The 20,306-nt window shown below is 43.4% G+C and overlaps 1 protein-coding gene across 7 annotated transcripts in view; it reads right to left on the bottom strand.

The window, feature by feature from the left end:
- The window catches only part of atp8b4 (ATPase phospholipid transporting 8B4), a 272,971-nt gene that overhangs the window by 99,469 nt on the left and 153,196 nt on the right, over positions 1-20,306 (bottom strand). For all 7 annotated transcript variants that reach the window (XM_078530237.1, XM_078530243.1, XM_078530244.1 and 4 more), the window contains exons 7-9: positions 12,625-12,697; positions 10,028-10,098; positions 3,969-4,051 (exon numbers count right to left, since the gene is read on the bottom strand). In XM_078530237.1, the coding sequence (XP_078386363.1) occupies positions 3,969-4,051; positions 10,028-10,098; positions 12,625-12,697 (227 nt within the window). The remainder of the gene's footprint in view (positions 1-3,968; positions 4,052-10,027; positions 10,099-12,624; positions 12,698-20,306) is intronic.

Raw genomic sequence — 20,306 nt, 5'->3', positions numbered from 1 at the left:
CAATGACCCAAGTAATCGCGACGTTAACCGGGTTAAGGGTCAATAGTCAAGAGAAGAGCTAAAAATATTTCATACTTTACGAACCTTCACGTTCATTTGTGGCAGTCTGCACTCAGAGCCTGTATACAGTCCTTGCAGAATAATCAAAGTATAATTGGCTGACCACAGACTAGGACAAAAGCTGTGCAAAGCAGCAGCAAACCCAAAGTTTTACAGGTATTACAAAGTATTACAAATCAGAAATGAACTGAACATAGTGCATTTTAACGATTCTTGACTACATCTATTGATTGGTCAAAATCATTTGTTTGCATTTCACACTCCACAACGGAGGCCTTGAAATGTTTTGGGTTGTGATCCTGCTGGTGGGACTGTACCTTCTTCTGGGCCATTGAGAAAGGACCTCACTTCACTGGGTCAAGCAGCCGCAAGTGCTCCCTCTGGTTCAATCTTTGGACCATCTTCACTCATTCATTTGCTGCCTGTGCACATTTTCCTGCGTGTGACAGTTCTTCAAAAGTAATCCATTAGTTGTAAATTGTTTTGGAGGTGCCAAGAATATGATAAAAGGAGCGATCTAAATGCACGCGTTTTTAGTCAACGTTTTTGCTAACCAATACATAAGCACGGGAGTAGGAAGTTCTCATTGACCAGCTCAGTGTAAATGCGAATGTGAACATTGAGCATTTAATAAGTGATAGAAGTAAAAAAGGAAAAACCAAATCAGGTCAATGATGCTGGTGAATCCATCACAGGCTGATCCACTATGTTGAAGAATTTATGGAATCATGATAGGCTTCTCACTATTTATAGGTTCCATCTCTAGGGCAATATTAGATTGAAACTGAACCATATACACCAGCATTTTGACAGCTTATATTACTCTGCTTGTAAGTGATTTTCCACAGTTCTCATAGGATCTTAAAATGGCAGATTTCCGACACGCTACCCTTTCTGAGGCTAGTCCTCTAACTCGAGGCATTTGACTAATTTCAAATGAAGTCAACCATGAGCATTTTAAATTGCATGATGGTGGAGGTAGGGAAGAGCATATTGGAGCTAGAATTCACACTCATAAATTACATCCATCTTCAATGCCAGAAGATAATGAGTTAACAATTGGCTCAGCCACAATTGGTTCAGCCACAATTGGCTTACATTTTAAAGCTGCAGGTTTGACGGCATCTGTGGGGAAAGAGAAACAGTTAACATTTCGAGTCCATATCATTCTTTTTCAGAGCTCTGAAGAGGAGTCATACAGACTCAAAACGTTAACTCTGTTTCTCTCTGCACAGGCGCTGCCAGACCTGCTGAGCTTTTACAGCATTTTCGGTTTTTATTTCAGATTTACAGCATCTGCAGTATTTTGCTTTTACAGTTTAACCCCAGTGGTCAGCAAACAATGCGAACTGTATTAGTGGGCCACCAGTGGAATGCGTAGTCAGTAGCAGGATGAGACACCGATGGCGCAGAGCGGGAAATGTGCAGCAGTTGAGGAGGCACTCGGAGCCAGTGACAGCTCAACCCAACCCAGCCTCCCCGACAGACACGGTTTCTGGCATCACCTGAGCTTGAAGGAAGCCGCACGTGAATAAGCCTTCAACTTTTATTTTGAGTGTTTTAAACATTGATGCATCACCGGTTCATCATTTAGGAACCTTTATCTGGTGAGATGCAGCCCCTTGGATTTTGTCCAGTTGAATTTATAGTTTAATATTCTGGAAAATGAGCCTGCAAATTAAAGAAAATATTTCAACCAGCTGTTATTGGACAATACGTTCCAATGTTTCTAAGTATGTGGACATTTTAAAAAAAGTCTTTCTTCCCTTTCTCATGGCTACAAAAGCTACTGAATTCAACCATTACAACTGGATTCCGTCTATAGATATTATAGACTGAGTATGAATTGATGTTTAAAATTGCCAGGCAGCCATCTCCCCATGTGATATCTCCACAGCAAAACCAAAATTATGTTAAAAAAAAATTATTTCCAGGTTAAGTAATCAAAATTCTTCATGTGACTTGAAAGGTGGTATACAAAGCCGGAAGTGCATGGTTGTGATTGTTGGAAGCCAATCATCTCAACTTCCCGACATTGTTGCAGGAGTTCCTCAGGGTATTTTCCCAGGCCCAACCATCTTCAGCTGCTTCTTTAATGACCTTCCTTCCAGCATAAGGGCCAAAATTGGGAACGTTCGTTGATGATGATGATCCTGAGGGATCTTGACAGGGTCGATGTGGAGAGGATGTTTCCTCTTGTGAGGGGATCTAATATTAGGGGCCACTGTTTAAAAATAAGGGGTTGCCCATTTAGGACAGAGATGAGGAGAATTTTTTTCTCTCAGAGGGCTGAGAATCTTTGGAACTCTCTTCTTCAAAAAGCAGTGGAAGCAGAGTCTTTGAATATTTTTAAGGCAGAGGTAGATAGATTCTTGATTAACAAAGGGGTGAAAGGTTATTGGGGGTAGGATGGAATGTGGAGTTGAGGTTACAATCAGATCAGCCATAATCTCATGGAATGGTGGAGCAGGTTCAAAGGGCCGAGTGGCCTACTCCTGCTCCTAATTCGTATGTATGTTTGTATTTATGTATGTATGGTTGCACAACGTTCAACACCATTCTCGACTCCTCAGATACTGAAGCAGTCTGTGCCCCCGAGCAGCAAGTTCTGGACAACATCCAAGTTTGGACTGATAAGTGGCAGGTTCATGCCACACAACTGCTAGGCAATGACCATCTTCAGTAAGAGAGAAAGTAACTATCTCCCCTTGATGTTTGACAGCATTAGCATTGTCGAATTCTCCAAGATCAATATCCTAGGGGGTTACTATTGACCAGAAACTTGACTGGACCAGCTATATAAATGCTGTGGCTACAAGAACATGTCAGAGGAAGGAATTCTGTGGTGAGTAACTCACCTCCTGACTCCTCAAAGCCTGTCCACCATCACATGGCACAAGTGAGGAGTGTGATGGAATGCTCTCCACTTGCCTGGATGAGTGCAGCTCCAACAACACTCAAGAAGCTCAATACCATCCAAGACAAAGCAGTCTGCTTGATTGGCACCCTGTTCACCACCTTAAATATTCACTCCCTCCAAACAATGGCGCGTTACAGCAGAGTGCGTAGCATATATACGATGCACTGCAGCAACTTGCCAAGACTCCTTCAATAGCACCTTTCAAACCTGCTACCTCCACTACCTAGGAGGACAAATGGAACAGATGGGTGGGAACACCATCACTTGCAAGTCCCCCTCCAGGCCACATACCATCCTGACTTGGAACGATATTGTCATTCCTTCACTGGGTCAAAAACCTGGACCTCCCTTCTTAACAGTACTGCAGGTGTACCTACACTAGATAGACTGCAACCATTCAAGGCAGTGGCTCAGCTCCACCTTCTCCCTTCTCAACAGCAATTTGGGATGGGCAAAACATGCTGGTCTTGCCAGCAATGCTCACCTTCCACAAAAAGAATAAAAAGAAATAAAATGGCAAGTTTTAAGTGTAAATAAGGTCTTGCAATGAATGGGATTAACTTGACTCACTATCTTCAACATAACCCATCAACTTTCCTGTTCATTTATAACATAATTTCACTGCCTGTCACCTCACTTTATTTCAAAGCCTACATATACAGATTTGGCAGATTTTGTGTGGGAGCATAATGATGTTGATGATGATTTAATGACTTAAGTGCACAGTTGCACAAGTGGCAAGTATCAACATAGAGAAGACTGTGATATGAGCTGGGCATGTTGAAGCAGACCCTAAAAAACATTGTTGTTCATTCTTCATGCCATGAAATTGATTGAACTTGACTTAATGCAATTTCTGGTCCCCGATCCACCATTATTCTTGGGACTTATTTCATAGGGTGACATCTAGTGTTGGAATCCAATTCCCTTCCTGCACAGTTTCCTGGTGACCTTATTTGGTCAAATTAGTACAATAAATTAGACTCACCGTCAAACTCTGCCAATCTACACATATCAGCGCCAAGTTCTGAAGTTACTGGCAGTGCTTGTCGAACTTTCAAGTTGGTTTCTCTGTTAGAACAAGTCAGAGGAAGAAATTGTTTCCATCTTGCATAAAATAGGCACTGAAACACCTACATGGGTTTCACTGTTTTAATAAACCACGTAAAAATGTTGCAAATAATTCATATTTCTAAAAAAGTGTATTTATTCAGAAATACAGGATTTGGGAGGTCTTGAGGATGTGAAATACACCATACATGACAAGTTCTTTCTTATATTAGATTCTTCCAAACATGAATCAATTTTGTTACTTTCAAATTAAGCATTTTCAATATGCATAAAAAGCTTGAATACACAGATATGATACCTCACGTAGTAAGTTCACTAAAGAGATTCATAAACTAGCTGCTAGTGATATTGTTACTTAGTACAGAATACCATCATCCTTCAAAGATTAAAGTTACTGAAAGAAAACTACAGACTACATTATTCTACAAAAACCTAACCATATTTGCCTTCCTAAATCAATGTTCACAGAGTAAAAAACGTTCTTCGAATTGGATCAGTTCCATTTAGCTTAAAACTCTGGAGAGATCAGTTAGGTGTCAAATTGACCTTGACATCAGCCACGGTCGATAACGCTGCTGCCTGAAGTCCCACTCCAGGGCCTTGCACACAAAATCCTGAGTTTGACACTTCAGTGCAGTACTGAGGGGGTCTTTTCAGAGGGGACATTAAACCGAGGCTCTCTCAGCCCTCTGGGTGGAATAAAACATCAACAACTCACATTTATATAGTGCCTTTAATGTAATGACACACCCCAAGGCGCTTCACAGGAGCATTATAAAACAAAGTATGACACCGAGTCACACAAGGCGATATTAGGTCAGTAGGTTTTAAGGAGTGTCTGATAGGAGGAGAGCAAGGTAGAGAGGCGGAGATGTGTAGGGAGGGAATTCCAGCGCCCAGGGCCTCGGCAACTGAAGGCCCGGCCACCAATGGTGGAGCAATTGCAATTGGGAATGCACAAGAGGCCAGAATTAGAGGAGTACAGATATCTCGGAGGGTTGTGGAGTTGGAGGAGATTACAGAGATAGGGAGGGGTGAGGCAATGGAGGGATTTTAAAACAAGGATGAGAATTTTAAAATCAAGGTATTGTTTGACCAGGAGCCAACGTAGGTCAGCGAGCACAGGGGTGATAGGGAACAGGATTAGCTGCAAGTTAGGACACAGGCAGCAGAGTTTTGGGTGATCTCAAATTTACAGGGTTTAACGTAGGAGAACAGCCGAGAAAACCTTGGAATAGTTGAGTCCAAAGCTAACGAAGGCATGAAAAGGGTGTTTCAGCTGAAGATGAGCTAATGCAGGGCCAAAATCAGCGATGTTACCCAGCTGGAAATAGATGGTTTTAGTGACGGCATGAACGTGAGGTCCCAGGCTCACCTTGGGATTAATTTTGTGACTGCTACGAAGACTAGGCTTTAAAAGGAGGTCATGTTTTAAACTGTCTTCTTTAATTCAAGGTATAATAGAGTAGTTTGGAGAGGGAAATGTATCCTCCTACTAAATCCGTCTGGGACAAGCCCATGTAACCTGCTCGATATGAAGGCAGAAGCTCAAATCAAATCTGATTTAAAGTCAGGTGCAAGCTTTAACATTTGGACACTAAGGATGAGATAGTTCATCCTGCTGCTCCCAGACGCTCAGAGTCAATCAGACCAAGACATTTGGGGAAGAACACCCAAAACACGTGTTGCTTTAAGCAGGATAAAAAAGGTTTGTTTTCAAGTTAACTGTGAAACAAAGTGCAGATGAGGACCGACAAGAAAACAGGAAATTGTAATATTTTTCTTCTGGTAATAACCCTGGCATATTTTCTTATGTATTGGAAGTCAGGCTGTAATTGGATTAAGAGTTAGAGTGATGGCAGGGGTCTAGAGCCAACAGTAAGAAGTGGTTTTGATGTGTTAATGAACCAAGAACTTCAATCAGAGTTTTACTTAAAGCAATAACAGGGATAGTTTGAATTGAGTTGTTTCAGTTCTAAGGGGGATATATGCAGGTTTTAAAAGATGTAAGGAAGTGAGGCAAAGACAGGGCAATTTTGTTTTTACAAGTCTAAGAGCTAAAGTAAGGAAAGATTTCATCAACTGTGGGAAGAAAGCATTTCTGAAGAGATTGGTGGAAACAATAGAGAGATCAGAGGGAAGGAATGCATCTAAGGAAATACTGAAGCCTATGTTTGGAGGTAGCTGCTTAGATCTCCCAGAAGACAGCAAGGTAGCTGGTCAGAACTCCAAGAAGACAGTGTGAACAAAGCCACGCCTAAAGACCCAGTTGCTGTCAGCCTCAGAGGACATCCCAAGGGCAAAGGCACTGTGTGGTAAAAATGACCAGAATTCTATAGATTTTAGAATCTACAAGGATTATTGTTGAACAGAAAAGGGGAAGGTTAGCTCTGAGGGTAGTTAAGATCTGGAACTATTTCAAAGTACTGTTTACAGTTTAAAGCTATTCTTATGTTTAAGTGTAATTGTGCTTTTTCCCCCTTTATTCTTTTCATAAATGTTTACTTTACTTTAAAACCAAAACAAATAATCGGGGAAATCATTTCCTGATTTCAGAACCGCTCCTCATACCATGTAAATTGCAAAAACTGTTTTGGCAGCTGTTTCAAGTTTCCCTCTGGGATTTGAGCAGCTCAGCATTTACCATCCACTGTGCCATAACAGGACTGGTTCCCAACTCAAATAAACCAGGCTTGTGAAAAGTTACACTTGGGTACCTTGCTAAAGGAAGTCCATTTGAGTGTTCTCAAAGGATTGAGTGGAGGGACTTTGTTGAAAGGACACTGGAAGATTCACACAGGCGGAGCAGGGAAAAGAGATCCTAGCTTTTAAAGCTAGGAGGAGCTTGGGACTTTATATACAAGACTACATTTTTGCTGAGAGTGCGGTGTAAAGTATAAATGTGACATGGTGTTTTCAGTTGTGTTAGAAGTTCATGGGGCATTCCTTTAATGTAGTTTAGCATATTAGTTACCTACTAAATAATGATCAGTAAAAATCGACAAAAGTTTTTTGTGACATTAAATTTTGTTTGCAATCCTTTGCTTTGATCACTGGAAAATTCATATCCCTTTTTAAAAGTGATCATTCTCTACGGGGTCATAACAGTTACAAGTTGCAAGCAGACTTATTCAATGTTGGGCTGTTGCCAGGGAAAAGGATGCAGCCAGAAACTAGGGAATGGAGTTTGGAACGAGGACTGAAAACGATGGCTTCTGACTTCCCAATATTTGATTGGAGGAAATTTCTGCTCATCCAGTAATGGATGTCGGATAAGCAGTCTGATAATTTAGTCTGAAGTGAATACACTTCAGAAGCAGTTTATTCGCGTTTTGGAATAGCTTAAGGACATGATAGATGCTAGATAAATACAATCTCATTCTTTCCCCATTACTACTTTGATTCGTGGCTTGTTTTGAAGTGCGACTGATCTGACTCTCTCTCAGCCCTCGAAACAGTAAAGAAAGTTTCCACCTGGTGATTGTACCAACTAGTTACAGTCACCGGGTGGCTGAACCTTACTAGTGCTGATCTCATGGGCACGTCTTAAAGTCTGAAGCTCGACTGGTGGTTCTATAAAGTACATAACCAGCTTTTACAGTAACCAGCTGCAAACTTGACTTTGCGGTTAGGGTTAAAAAAAGGCTAAATCACTAACACTTTGAAGCACCCAGCTGATTAAAACTGAAACGCCAGTGAGGGGAGAAGGAGGTACAAAAAATACTGTATCCGGCAATTACCAATAATTGCAACTATTACCCTTATAACAGCCAAGTATTACTTAAACGTATTTGCCAAGGCAGGTCATTAAAAATCCTCTGTAATGCTTGTCGTATAAAGGCAGCAGTGCAAACTGTTGGTCATGGTAGAGAAAACAAAACATTTAAGATGTGGTTCAGGATGAGGGGTTTTATAAAACAGGGTGGGGAATTATCGAGTTAGTTCTGCGTGACTTGAAGCACTTAAAATGATGGTGTGCTCAGGTATTTTGAAGGAAGAGTTTTTGTCGGGGTGGGGAAAGATGGCATTGCGACATAGGGGATGATTATTCCAGTCAGCAGAAGCAACCACATCATTTTGTGGAGGGAAAAAGCTGCATTTAGTCTATAATCGTGCATTATGAAGGTTGCATCTATGAAACAATATGAAATTAACTTCTGTTATAAACCCAATGGAGTAGGAATTTCCTGTGCATTCAAATCCTTTGGTGCTGTTTTCCCCTTTTCAACAAAAATCAGATTGTCCCTTTTAATTGAGAACCGAAATGAAATATTCAAACATCTTTCTTTCTAGCCTCGTTTTATACGCAGAATACATTTAATGTTACAAAATGAATATTTCCTGCCCAGTTACATATTTTATCATGCTTATTGACTCCTAATTCTAATTCACAATGTTGCGATTCATAATGGCAACATTCACACAGGGCTTCCTTCTGATTGTATATTCTGAAGCCAATATGGTATGTGTCGACTTTCCAATTCGATTAGTCTTCTCTGAGAATTTTTTCAAATCCTGAGCAAAGTATGAAACAATGAAAAGACTTGTGCCTTTTACAAGTACGTCACAGCCATATACTTTTGAAGTGTTGTAATGATGGAAACGTGGGTACCGATCTGTACACAGCTTAAGATCCCACAAATAGCGATGAGATAATAACCCAGGCAATCTGTTTTAGCTGATTGGTGGCTGAGGGATAAAATTTGGCCAGGACGCTGGCGAGAACTCCCTTGCCCGGCACTTAGTGTCATGGATTGCTTTGCATCTACCTGAAGAGGGCAGACAGGGCCTCAGTTTAACACCTCACTTGAAAGGCAATACCATTGACACTCCCTCAGCCCTGCACTGGACTGTCAGCCTAGATTTTGTACTCAGGTTTCTGGAGTGGGACTTAAGCCCACAACCTTCTGACTTGGAGCTGAGTGTAGCTGTCACTGAGCCACTGAATTGAAGTGATTATTTTAATTGGAGTAGGCAAATAATTTCACTAGTGGAATCAATGATATTTCATATGGATCTGTAATATGTAGATACTGCAAACATTGTGTGGGGGTGCGTGTGGTGGGAGAACACTGGGTGTGGAGAGTGGTTCTTCTTGAGAAGAAATAAGTACTGAGAAAAATCATAAATAGAAGGGTCTTCGGATTTTGTATCAAGGGCATCAGGAACTGTTGGTTACAAATCTGGAGATCATAAAAGTGAAGCAGAGGGATTGCTGTCATTCCTGCTCACTTTTCTCGTTAGGTAGGTTTTATTAGCTGGTGGTAGGGATATGGAATGGAATGCCAGCTTGAGCAAACATTTTGTGAAAGAAATCAGAAAACACACAGAGCTAGTATCGCCTGAATAAACCTCTGGGCAGCCTTTCTGATTCACTGCTGATCACAATAGGCCTCTCACAGATGGAGGAGCACATATTGGGGGTCGGGCGGAATTTCCTCCATGCTGGAGGATGAGTAGAGTAGCAAATGCCTTCTTTAAAAAGGGGTTTACAATAGATGCTACACTGAAGGAAAACTCTCAGCTTCGCGACAACTGAAGAAGAAGGGAGAGAGTTAACTCGCTTTGTTTGTTAAGGGAGCCTAGGAATGTAATACCACAAGCTCTGGAATAGCCACCTGTTTGCGGAATCTTGCTGTGCACAGATGGGGTTGCCACATTTCCAACATTACAACAGTAATAACACCTCAAGAGTGTATGGCTCAGAAGCACTTTAAGACATCCTGAGGTTGTGAAAGGCACAAGTCTTTTCATTGTTTCAGGCTTTGCTGAGGATTCGAGAGAACTCTCAGGGAAGACGAATCTCATTGGAAAGTCAACACGTACAATACTGGATAACATTTTACTGATTCCATGCACTGGCCGTTAAATCACTTGGCATCTTTCTACTTAACAAGTTCACTTCAACTCAGCGCCCCATTTAGTAACAAGGTCAACTGATTTTGCAGAATTGCACCGTGTGCCCTAGATTCTTACCCATCAAGTTCAGCTGTCTCGACATAGCCAAGTCCATGAGGCTCGCTGCTTGAAAGCAGCAACAGGTCAGCCTGGAAGTAGATGTGACAAGGCAAGGTTCAGAAAAAAAATAAATCGACCAAAATCAAATTTCACAAACATTGTTGACTCGCATTCTAAAACTGCAACACTGTGCGCCTATAATTATAAGAACATAAGAAATTGACACAGGAGATAGCCATACAGCCCCCTCGAGCCTGCTCTGCCATTCAATATGATCGTGGCTGACCCTCGGTCTCAACTCCACTTTCCCGCCCCGCTCGATTTCCCAGGGCGCCAAAGATCTGTCCATCTCAGCATTAAATATATTCAACGATGGGGCATCTCCAGGGTAGAGAATGCCAAAGATTCACAACTCTTTTCACTGAAGAAATTTCTCATCTCAATTCTAAATGATTGGCCCCTTATCCTGAGATTGTGCCCCTTTCTCCTAGGTTCACCAGCCAGGAGAAAACCACCTCTCAGTGTCCACCCTATCAAGCCCTTTCAGAATCTTGTAGGTTTCAATGAGATCACCTCTCATTCTTCTAAACTCCGGAAAGAGTATAGGCCCAAATTACCTGGCCTCTCATCATAAGACAACCCCCTTTTCCCAGGATCCAATCTAGTGAACCTTCGCTATACCGTATCCCATACGAGCATATCCTTCCTTAGATACGGAGACCAAAACTGCGTAGAGTATTCCCGATGTGGTCTCACCAACTCTGTACATTGTAGCAAAGGTCCATTTATAAAAATGAACAGGGAATCCCTGGGACAGAGCGGCAAAAGTGAATTCAAGGTTGTAACATTGCTGGAGGACTACACCACCATTTGAAAGCATCATCTTAAGACTCCCTCGTGATGCACGGAAATGGTTTTAAAACATGGAAGGATTTCAAAGATTGAATTCAACTTGAGAGCTCTATCAACCCTCACACCCATGGCAGCAGGGAGGGGGTGGGGGAGGGGGTGAGGCAGGGCCTGAACAGGATGGTCTAGTGAGTGTGAACTCACGGCAAAGGCAAAACAAAAAAAAATGCCAATGATCCAAGACTGACAGAGAATGTTGAAACAAGGAACTACAAAGGTAATTCATGAGAGAAAATACCATTTTCCAATTCAATGTTGATAAAGTACAGCAATGTTTAAAGGTGCTTCTTCCATTTATCTAAAGATCTAATTGTGCTTTTTTTTATCTTCCAAATAGTTCTCCTTTCTTGATTTAATTAGCAGCCCTGTTCTTTTATTGTCAAAGTGGAGTGCAGGGAAGTTGTGAGGAAAGGGGTGACTGGTGTGTATCTCGGTTTGGTAGAAGAGGATGGAGGTGTGGAACTTGGTAGGAATGTATAGTGAGGGTTTTAAGGCTTCATAGTAGAGTGAGAGCAAGAGCGAGAGCGGAAGAGTGAGCGTGTGTGTGCGCGCACATGGTGTGTGCGCGCATGGTGTGTGCGTGTGGTGTGTGCGCGCGTGGTGTGTGTGCGCGTGGTGTGCGCACGTGGTGTGTGTGTGTGTGTGTGTGTGTGTAGTTCTGGATTATGGAGGTGGTGGGGGTGGGGGGCAGTCTTGAGAATGACATAATGCCAGGAGACTGACAGAAAGGCTGAAGGCAACAAATGCAATGGGATTATTTCACTTTGCTATACTTGGGAGACAGACAAGTTAGTTAGTGTAATAAAGTGCTAGGATATGGAGCTAAAAGGACTACCATGGGAGTGAGTCACATGGGATTGATAAACTAGAGGTAAGTAGAAATACAGCTAAAAATAGAAACTGTTTACATGATAGGTAAATGTGAGAGAAAGCAAGTTTATAGTTTTCAGTTGCGTGCACCCATCCTGTTGTGTTCTGGCGAATGTTTTCGAATGACGGGAATATTTTCCAACATATTACAGCACTCTTGTATGAATGTGGAGCTCTGCTTAAAGTGACTCACCTCTTCAGGACTGATTGACAATTTGCTGAATGGGCCATTCAAGTGTTTAGTTGGCGTTTGATCAGAAACTTGGAAAGTTTGAATGTGCTCTTCAGTTTCAGGTTACAGCTTAGAAACATCGAGCAATTTAAAGATGGTTTGCATCAGTAATAAAGCACAGCATCTACATGCATGAACGTACCCTACCTGATTTACTCTCAGCACTCACCTTTTTAAGGACAGGACCATTATACTACATAGAACAGTAATACTGCTAATGAAGTGTAGCTACATGTTGCTGTAATGCTGCAAGATTAGTTGATCTGAAAAAGGTTAGCTTTAGACAGACGCTAATCAAACACTGTTTAAAATCACAATCTCATTTTGTAATAAGCAAGAAGCAGATGGAGCTGAATCGCAGTTTAATTCATGTACAGTCAAGGAATTCTACAGACTGGAAAAAACAGCAACTGACAGATTTTTAAAAGAATTCTAATCAGGGGCACAATTTTCAATATAATCAGACTGAAGCTATTCATGGAGAAGACCTGATGCCATTTTTTCCGTTTAATTTGGAATGCATGATAAATGCAGCCTTGACAGGGACCCCCACATCCCAAGAACAAACTGGTAAACAATTACGTCCTTAACGGCAAATACTTACAGCCACAAACTGATTATTTTCCAATTTGATTACGTCTCCCACTCGAACATTCATCCATTTCTCATTCTGTAGCCTGGGTAAAAAGCATGCAGAAAATGTTATATTTCTCTCCCGTTCATCACATTGCTTCTATAGGATACGTACTCTTTAGAACCACAGTGATTGTTAAGTGGCCTTCCTTGCACTCAATCCTCAACACATCTACGCATAAAATGTATTCTCCTGATTTTATGGACATTAAAGTAAACAAGATGGGTCCTGGGAAACTGATTTTTCTTTCTATTTCTTGCAACCTATTGGACAACAAACATTCCCAGTTCAGCAAGCTTGTTTGTACATCTTCCCATACGACCTTACTTTCTGAAGTTTTTGTACTAGTGACTATTTTGGTGTAAATACTTGTGCTCGGTGTGAGTATTAATTGGTGCTGCAAAATGAAATTCTTGCCATTTCAGGCACCCAGGGCAGGATTTTCCCTGCGGGCATCTGAGCCTTGCCATCAGGCTCAAACATGGGTCAGACGTCCGCACCAAGTGGGAACCTGTCACGCGTGGTTTTCCCCGGTGCAGCCAATTAATGCTCACCAGCCAAGTAACCATGGTGGGTGGGCTCTTGAAGCTGGAGGGCCAATCAGTGGCCTTCCAGTTTAAAGAAAGCAGCAGGCTGCAATAGAAGGTAAGGGAGAGAGTGCTTCAAAATGGAGGTGCCCTCTGTCCAACTTCTCTGAACTTAAAATTTGAAGCCAGGCTGCCACTGTAGAAGGGGAACCCAGGGCACCTGCAGCTGCTGAAGGATCCCAGCTGGATGGGCAGGTAGCCCTGCAGCAGCCTTATCCTGCTCTCGATCCCAACCTCAGTCGGGCCCAACTGTCAGTATCAAGGCAGGTCAGGTAAAACCGGGCCCAGATTTTCACCACGACGGACAAGCCCTCCATCATGGTGAAAATAGAGGAAACGCCCAAAAATCCTACGTCCTGCCCCTGAACACGGCACTTCCCATTTCCCCGGGGGCAGAATTGAGGCTGGGCATTGTTTCGCACATGCACAGCTTACAGAGGCAGCTGGTCATTTAAATCATTAGCTGCCTCCACTGAAGTGGGATTTGGTTAGGCCGGGAGTGTGAAACCTGGCGTGTGCAGATTAGACCAAGTAAGAACAGGTCTGAACTTTGTGTTTTTGTTTGGATAGCTGGGGTAACCCTTTGGAGAGGACAGTTCCCTTTGGATCTGCCTCCCTTAGGGGATGTAATGTGCCCCTTGGAATTGTTAAAAGTAGACATAAATTGGGTGTTTAAAATACTCATTACTTTTAAGAGACCTGTTGAAATCAAATGTGAAAACTGTCAGAAGCACCTGTCAAAGGGAGCTGTCAAGGCATTTAAAAGTCCTTCCCTTTAAATATTTGAAAAAATTATCTGGAATGTTTTAAAAAATCATTGCTTGCTATTTCACTCTGTCTGATGACATAAGGGTGAGGGCTTCCTTTACTGGTTAGTGCTGCATGACTAATTTCACAACCATCCATTATCACATCCATTTCAGTTTGATTGGTAGCTACAAGTGATTACAGACTCCGATGTGAGACTATGAATTCCAATGCTTGTTATTATAAGGAATTGTGCACTTGAATGAATTGTTTGTTGTCATAAGGCTTTATTTAGTTGAAGGAATGTAAATGCAGTAAATAGGTTTTTATAAATGAGTGTTTTTTTCAAAATACTGAAGTCTGCAATAGACACTTGGAACTTTATTTCCTAGGACTTTATCTTATCTCATCTCTGCATGGGCCCTGCAGTTTGCCCCTGGTGGATCCTAGGAGAGTTGGTATAGTAGGTGCAAGGGCAAAGGGTGGTGGTGGGAGGGCAAGAGTTTGGCACAGGGGCTATAAAGGACCATAGGGTGTGGGTGGACGGGCATAGGTTGGCACGGAGAGTATGAAGGGCGATGAGGGTGCATGGGCCATGAGTTGACATGAATGAGGTATGGGCAGTGGGTGTTTGGAGAGTGAGGGGGATGAAGTGTGAGGGCTGGAGGGGTGTTTCATGTTTTAATCTTTATTTTTAAGCTTTGGAAACAGTGCCAGAGCCGCTAAGCAGGCCTGCCATCCAGCCCGCCTCCATACCCGGCATCCTCCTCAGTTCCTCCCATATTCCCTGTACTCACTCTGAGTGGGATTGCCACGTTAGTGCCAAATCAGCAGCGGTTTTGTATTGCGCAGCCATGTTTGGTAGGACGTGGATTAAAAGGTCCAAAATAGTCCTTTACATTCAGCAAATGGACAAGATACTTCTTCCAAACATTGTAGGCTGTATTCGGACATAACTTCCAGAGATGAACGGCTGATGGTCTAACTGTTTAATGTATATTAAGTGTGTTTACTTAAATGCAGATGGAGGGCATTAATTGGGGTTACGCTTGAGCGCATATAAAGCGACACTTATTGAAACTGTGGCGTGGTTAGTTAGGAGGTGTATGCTTGTAATGTTTCTATTTGTAAATAAATGTAAAGATTGGCTCCAGCAGTATCCTTTACCATCTGGCTTTCCGGAATAGAACACCAACTAATCACTGTGCCACCCATTCCCCTTCGATTGAACTTCCTACACAAACCATCAGTGTAGCCAGAACGAGACTGACAATTTTAGTGCCACTTAGGCCATGGCATGAGCAGTTTTGTTCCCTCCAGCTTACACCAACTACAGTAGAAAGGAGACCATTCAAGCCTAGTCATCTCATTGATTCTTCATTAGTCTAATCGATGAAACTGATACCATCTGCTTGAAATGGCAGAATAATCTAAAATTCTAAAGAAAGTGCACTCTCTCTCTCTCTCAAGTGTTCAACATCATTGAATAAATAAAATGTTACAGTTTGGAGTTATTAAGCTTAATTGTCGAATATGAGAGTGAATTAATACCCTTGTGAAATATGTAACAGTGTTTCCCTCTCTGTCGTGTTAGCTTTGCTTTGTCATTCTATTGCTGGTTGGCTACTTAAGTTTCACAGTGGCTTTCACCAGAGTAATTCTGAAAGTTGCCAGGCAGTTAAACATCTATCCAGAGTTGTGGGAGCAGAATAGCAGATTCACGGCATTAGCATAACAGGATATCAAACTAGTCCTAATTGAACAATAACCTTGAAGATTATGGTGATAACGAGTATTATAATTTACCGGAAGGACTACCGTACTTATTAGGATCTTTATGCCTCACAAATCCTGGTCACTCAGCAGCAACACTTTCCACAATTAGCCTCAAGTATTTATTATGCTTCCGTCTATGGTCTTATACAAGTCTGTTGTGTTAATTCAAAGCTAGCCCTGTAAATATATGCCAATTGCATTTTCCTAAGAGCTCTAATTAGCCGAGCAAATTTCAAAAGCTTAAACCTTTGCAGAAAATCTGCTGAGCTTAATTTTGAAAGCAGCAAAAGTCAACATAAAGAGAGTAAATACTGAACGCCCGAAGAACAAGTTGTCTAACCTACAAGTATTCTGATCTGATAACAAGTCACGTGTGATTTATAGTCAATATCAGGAGTGGGATGTAAATGCCAACCTATTGACAGTACTGATAAAATACTGGTTACAAAATGTGATAATTAAGTTAAAGTGGGGTTTAATGGAGAAGAATATTCCTTTATACTTTTTTTCCAATAAACCTGGAAAAAGCAAATTCCCCGTAATATTGTTCCATATGGGAGTACCTTAAACTGGTGATTATGATGGCGGATTAGCACCCCACAAGTCACATTCTAGCACCACCATTGTAAATTAGAATTTAATAAATCAACTAACTTATGGGCTAGCACCAGAAAAGTTTCAATGAAATTTGAAAGACTTTTGCATGAAAATCATCTGAGTCATTAATGTATAGAATAGTACAGCACAGAAGGAGGCTATTTCACCCATTACAGCTCTATGGTAGAGCAATCCAGTTAATCTCATTTCCCCACTCTGTTCCCATATCCCTGCAATGTTTCTTTCCCCCTTATCCTTCCCTATGAAAGCTTCTACGAATCTATATCCACGCACCATTCTATCAGACATTGCACTCTGAATCCTAACCAAACCAGTGCATAAAGTTTTTTCCTATGTTGCCTCTGGTTCTTTTGCCTTAAATCCGTGCCCTCTGTTATCAACCCTTCTGCCAGTTTCTCTTTGTTTACCCTATCTAAACCTTTATGATTGTAAACACCTCTATCAGGTCTCCTCTTAGTCTACTCTGCTCTAATATCCTTCAAGGAGGGACCCACCTGCCATATCTGGCCTGACCCACATATAGCTCTAGTCCCACACTACATGACCACATGGTTTACTCTTAATGCTGAAAACTAAAGATGTCAGTATTGCCCATGTTTCAAGAACACAAAATAAGCTTTCACTAAGTACCAGTATAGTATGGCCCTTGTTGAATAAAAAACACATTTTTGCACCTTTCTCTACAAGTCTCAATGTACAAAATAAACAGTGTGATAAAATCAAAAACAAAAACAGCTGGAAAAATGTCCTTTTTCAGCACAGAGCTGTTTTACAGCAATCAATAACACTATGCTGACAGTCTGATAATGACACTAAGTTAAGGTAAGTCCTCCCTTGAGGTTGTAGCTGCATTCCTGAAAATCACAACTTTAAGTGAATCATCGGTTCCCATTGGAATCAATGTTAAAGCCAGAGTTAGGTTCCTTCAGGCATTTCCAGTCCAGAAAGACCAATGTACAAGTTGAAATACTGTACCTACAATTTGCAGCACTCCTAGCTGAAATAACTTGCAAAATAAAACACATCACTAAATATAAAAGAAGTACAATATACAGTGTAAATTGTTTAAAAAAGTACTTTTAGACTGACTAGGCTCCATCTAGTGGCAGACAGTAGTCAGTGCAGTTAGCAGCTGAAGTCCCAGGACCAATGTCTGGAGCACAGGACTTCAATGAGAGTTCAGAATGGAAGCCAGGAGTCAGAAGAGAAGCAACTGAAGAACAAGCCCCAGTGACTAAGGTAGGAACAGAGGCTGAGAGACAAGGGCAAGAGTTGGCAAGGGCAGGAGTTGGCAAGGCCAGCAGCGGGAGGAAGAGGTTGGAAGCACTGTGGGAAAGGTCACGGGAATGGGCAAGGCCACAGAAGATGAAGTCTGTGGCAAATGACATTAAAGTGAAACTGGCAACGTTAAATGGATATATCGGCACTACTTTATTAATGATGTGAAACAACGTTAAGTGAGACAACGTTAAGCGGGGACTTACTGCACAAGCTTAAAACCAACCATTTACCAACTCTGGCTTCCTCAACATGAAACTGAAATGGGCTCCCAGTTTTGCTGGTTAAGCAGGATTACGCAGGCACACGAGCACGTTTGCCTTTTTGTTTTCTCTTACAGTCAATTAACACACTGCAAAGTGGATACAGCAACCATCTGGCAGGAAAACATTGTCAAACATCGTTTTGTCGACGAGGAGATGATGATAAAAGCAAATAGCTTGAACTCTGTTGTGCAATCGCCAATTGACAACTTAATTAACAGATACAAAAACAAGTCTTTATTGGTTGGTGATTATTTCTGAAAAAATAGTTTAAAGCAGTTATGTCTGAACGATAGGCTGTGGGTCAATGGTGCCCATGGAGTCAGAAGGCAGAGGTGCTGGGTGGGGGGGGGTGGGTGGGTGCCAGGGTCTGAGATAAATCTCGGTTTAGAAGATGGGGGGTGCAATCCAGGTCAAAAAAGTTTGATCCAGAAGCAAAATAGCGTGGACGCTGGAGAACTGAAAATTGGTATGAAAACAGAAAATGCCGGAAATACTCAGCAGGTCTGGGCAGTGTCTGCGGAGAGAAACAGACCTGCTGAGTATTTCCAGCGCTTTGTTTTTATTTCAAAATAATGTTGACATTGGGTATTTGCCCCTCTCATTCCCCCCAGTGGCAATGCAGCTCCCCGTAGGTGGGTCACAAAGCGGCATTATCTACGATTGGACAAGTTCTCAAAATATGACCTACTCCCATTGGCAGCACCTCCAGGCTTGATTTCCCTCTCTGTATGATTTTTAGTGCACTTGTTCATGGCGTTGTTTACACTGGCTTGGAAGAAATGAATTAGCGGTGCTAAAATTGCACATGCTGGAATTTATGCAAAAACTTAAGTGTGCTAAAAACACTGCGCAAAAACAAGTGAATTCACTCATGTAGTAAGCCTCCAGAAAGAAAGTTTATTCCAGTGTGGAGAGAGCTTGATTTATCGAATCTAAAGGGTGTAACCATAACCCCCCCAAAATTGGATGACTTGGGGTCCGGCGAGATGTAAAAATTTTAAAAATCTCAAACCACAACCAGCCTCCACCTCACCCATTTCTGGGCTTAGCAGGCGGGACAGAGAGCAGGCAGTCAACTCACTTTCAGGAAGTGGCTTGTGTCTATTTAAATATAATGATACATTTGACGGCTTTAGAGGCTTAATGTGGCTGACCTGATTTCTAGGCCTTGAGAAACCTGGCAGCTCAAGGGATGTGAGAACAGCTTCAGGGAGAAGGAAAGTGTCTTTACAGCGCTGCTTATGGGCCAGAGGTGCTTACCCCCTTCCCTGCACTTGGCATCTCCAGCCCTCATCTGACCCCCACCAAAACGAGCCAGGGAATCGAAGATCAGACACTCCTCGAGAGAAGGGATTGGACCCCCCCTCCCCCTTCCCCCCACGCCACCTCTACCCCCCTCCACCAACCCACTCCACCCCCCCCACCATCCGCCCTCTAACCCTCCACCACCACCCTCTACCCCTCCACTGATCCCCTTTTCACCTCCACCAAACCCCTCTACCGACGCCCCTCTAGCCCTCCACCAACCCCCCTCTACCGACCCCCCCACCCCTCCACCACCCCCTCTACCGACCCCCCCTCTACCCCTCCACCACCCCCCTCCACCACGCCCTCTACCGACCCTCCCTCTAGCCCTCCACCACCTCCCTCTACTGACCCCCCTCTACCCCTCCATCACCCCCCTCCACTACCCCCCTCTACCGACCCCCCTCTACCCCTCCACCACCCCCCTCCACCACCCCCCTCTACCGACCCTCCCTCTACCCCTCCACCACCCCCCTCTACTGACCCTCCCTCTACCCCTACACCACCCACCTCTACCGACCCCCTCTACCCCTCCACCAACCCCCCTCCTTCGACCCCCCTTTACCCCTCCACCACACCCCTCTACCCCTCCACCACCCCCCTCTACCCCTCCACCACCCCCCTCTACCCCTCCACCACCCCCCTCTACCCCTCCACCACCCCCCTCTACCCCTCCACCACCCCCCTCTACCCCTCCACCACCCCCCTCTACCACCCCACCCCCACCACCGCCCCCCCTCTACCCCTCCACCAACCCCCTCTACCGACCCTCCCTCTACCCCTCCAACACCCCCTTCTACCGACCCCCCTACCCCTCCACCACCCCCTCTACCCCTCCACCACCCCCCTCTAGCGACCCTCCCTCTACCGCTCCACCACCCCCCCCTCTACCGACCGCCCCCCCACCCCTCCACCACCCCCCTCTAGCGACCCTCCCTCTACCGCTCCAGCACCCCCCCTCTACCGACCGCCCCCCCACCCCTCCACCACCCCACTCTACTGATCCCCCTCCACCCCTCCACCACCCCCCTCTACCGCTCCACCAACCTCTCCACCTCCCCTCCACACCGCCCAC

This window comes from Cetorhinus maximus, chromosome 26 (genome assembly GCF_964194155.1).
Source record: "Cetorhinus maximus chromosome 26, sCetMax3.hap1.1, whole genome shotgun sequence".
Taxonomy (NCBI): Eukaryota; Metazoa; Chordata; class Chondrichthyes; order Lamniformes; family Cetorhinidae; genus Cetorhinus; species Cetorhinus maximus.
This window is presented reverse-complemented; position numbering and strand designations above follow the sequence as displayed.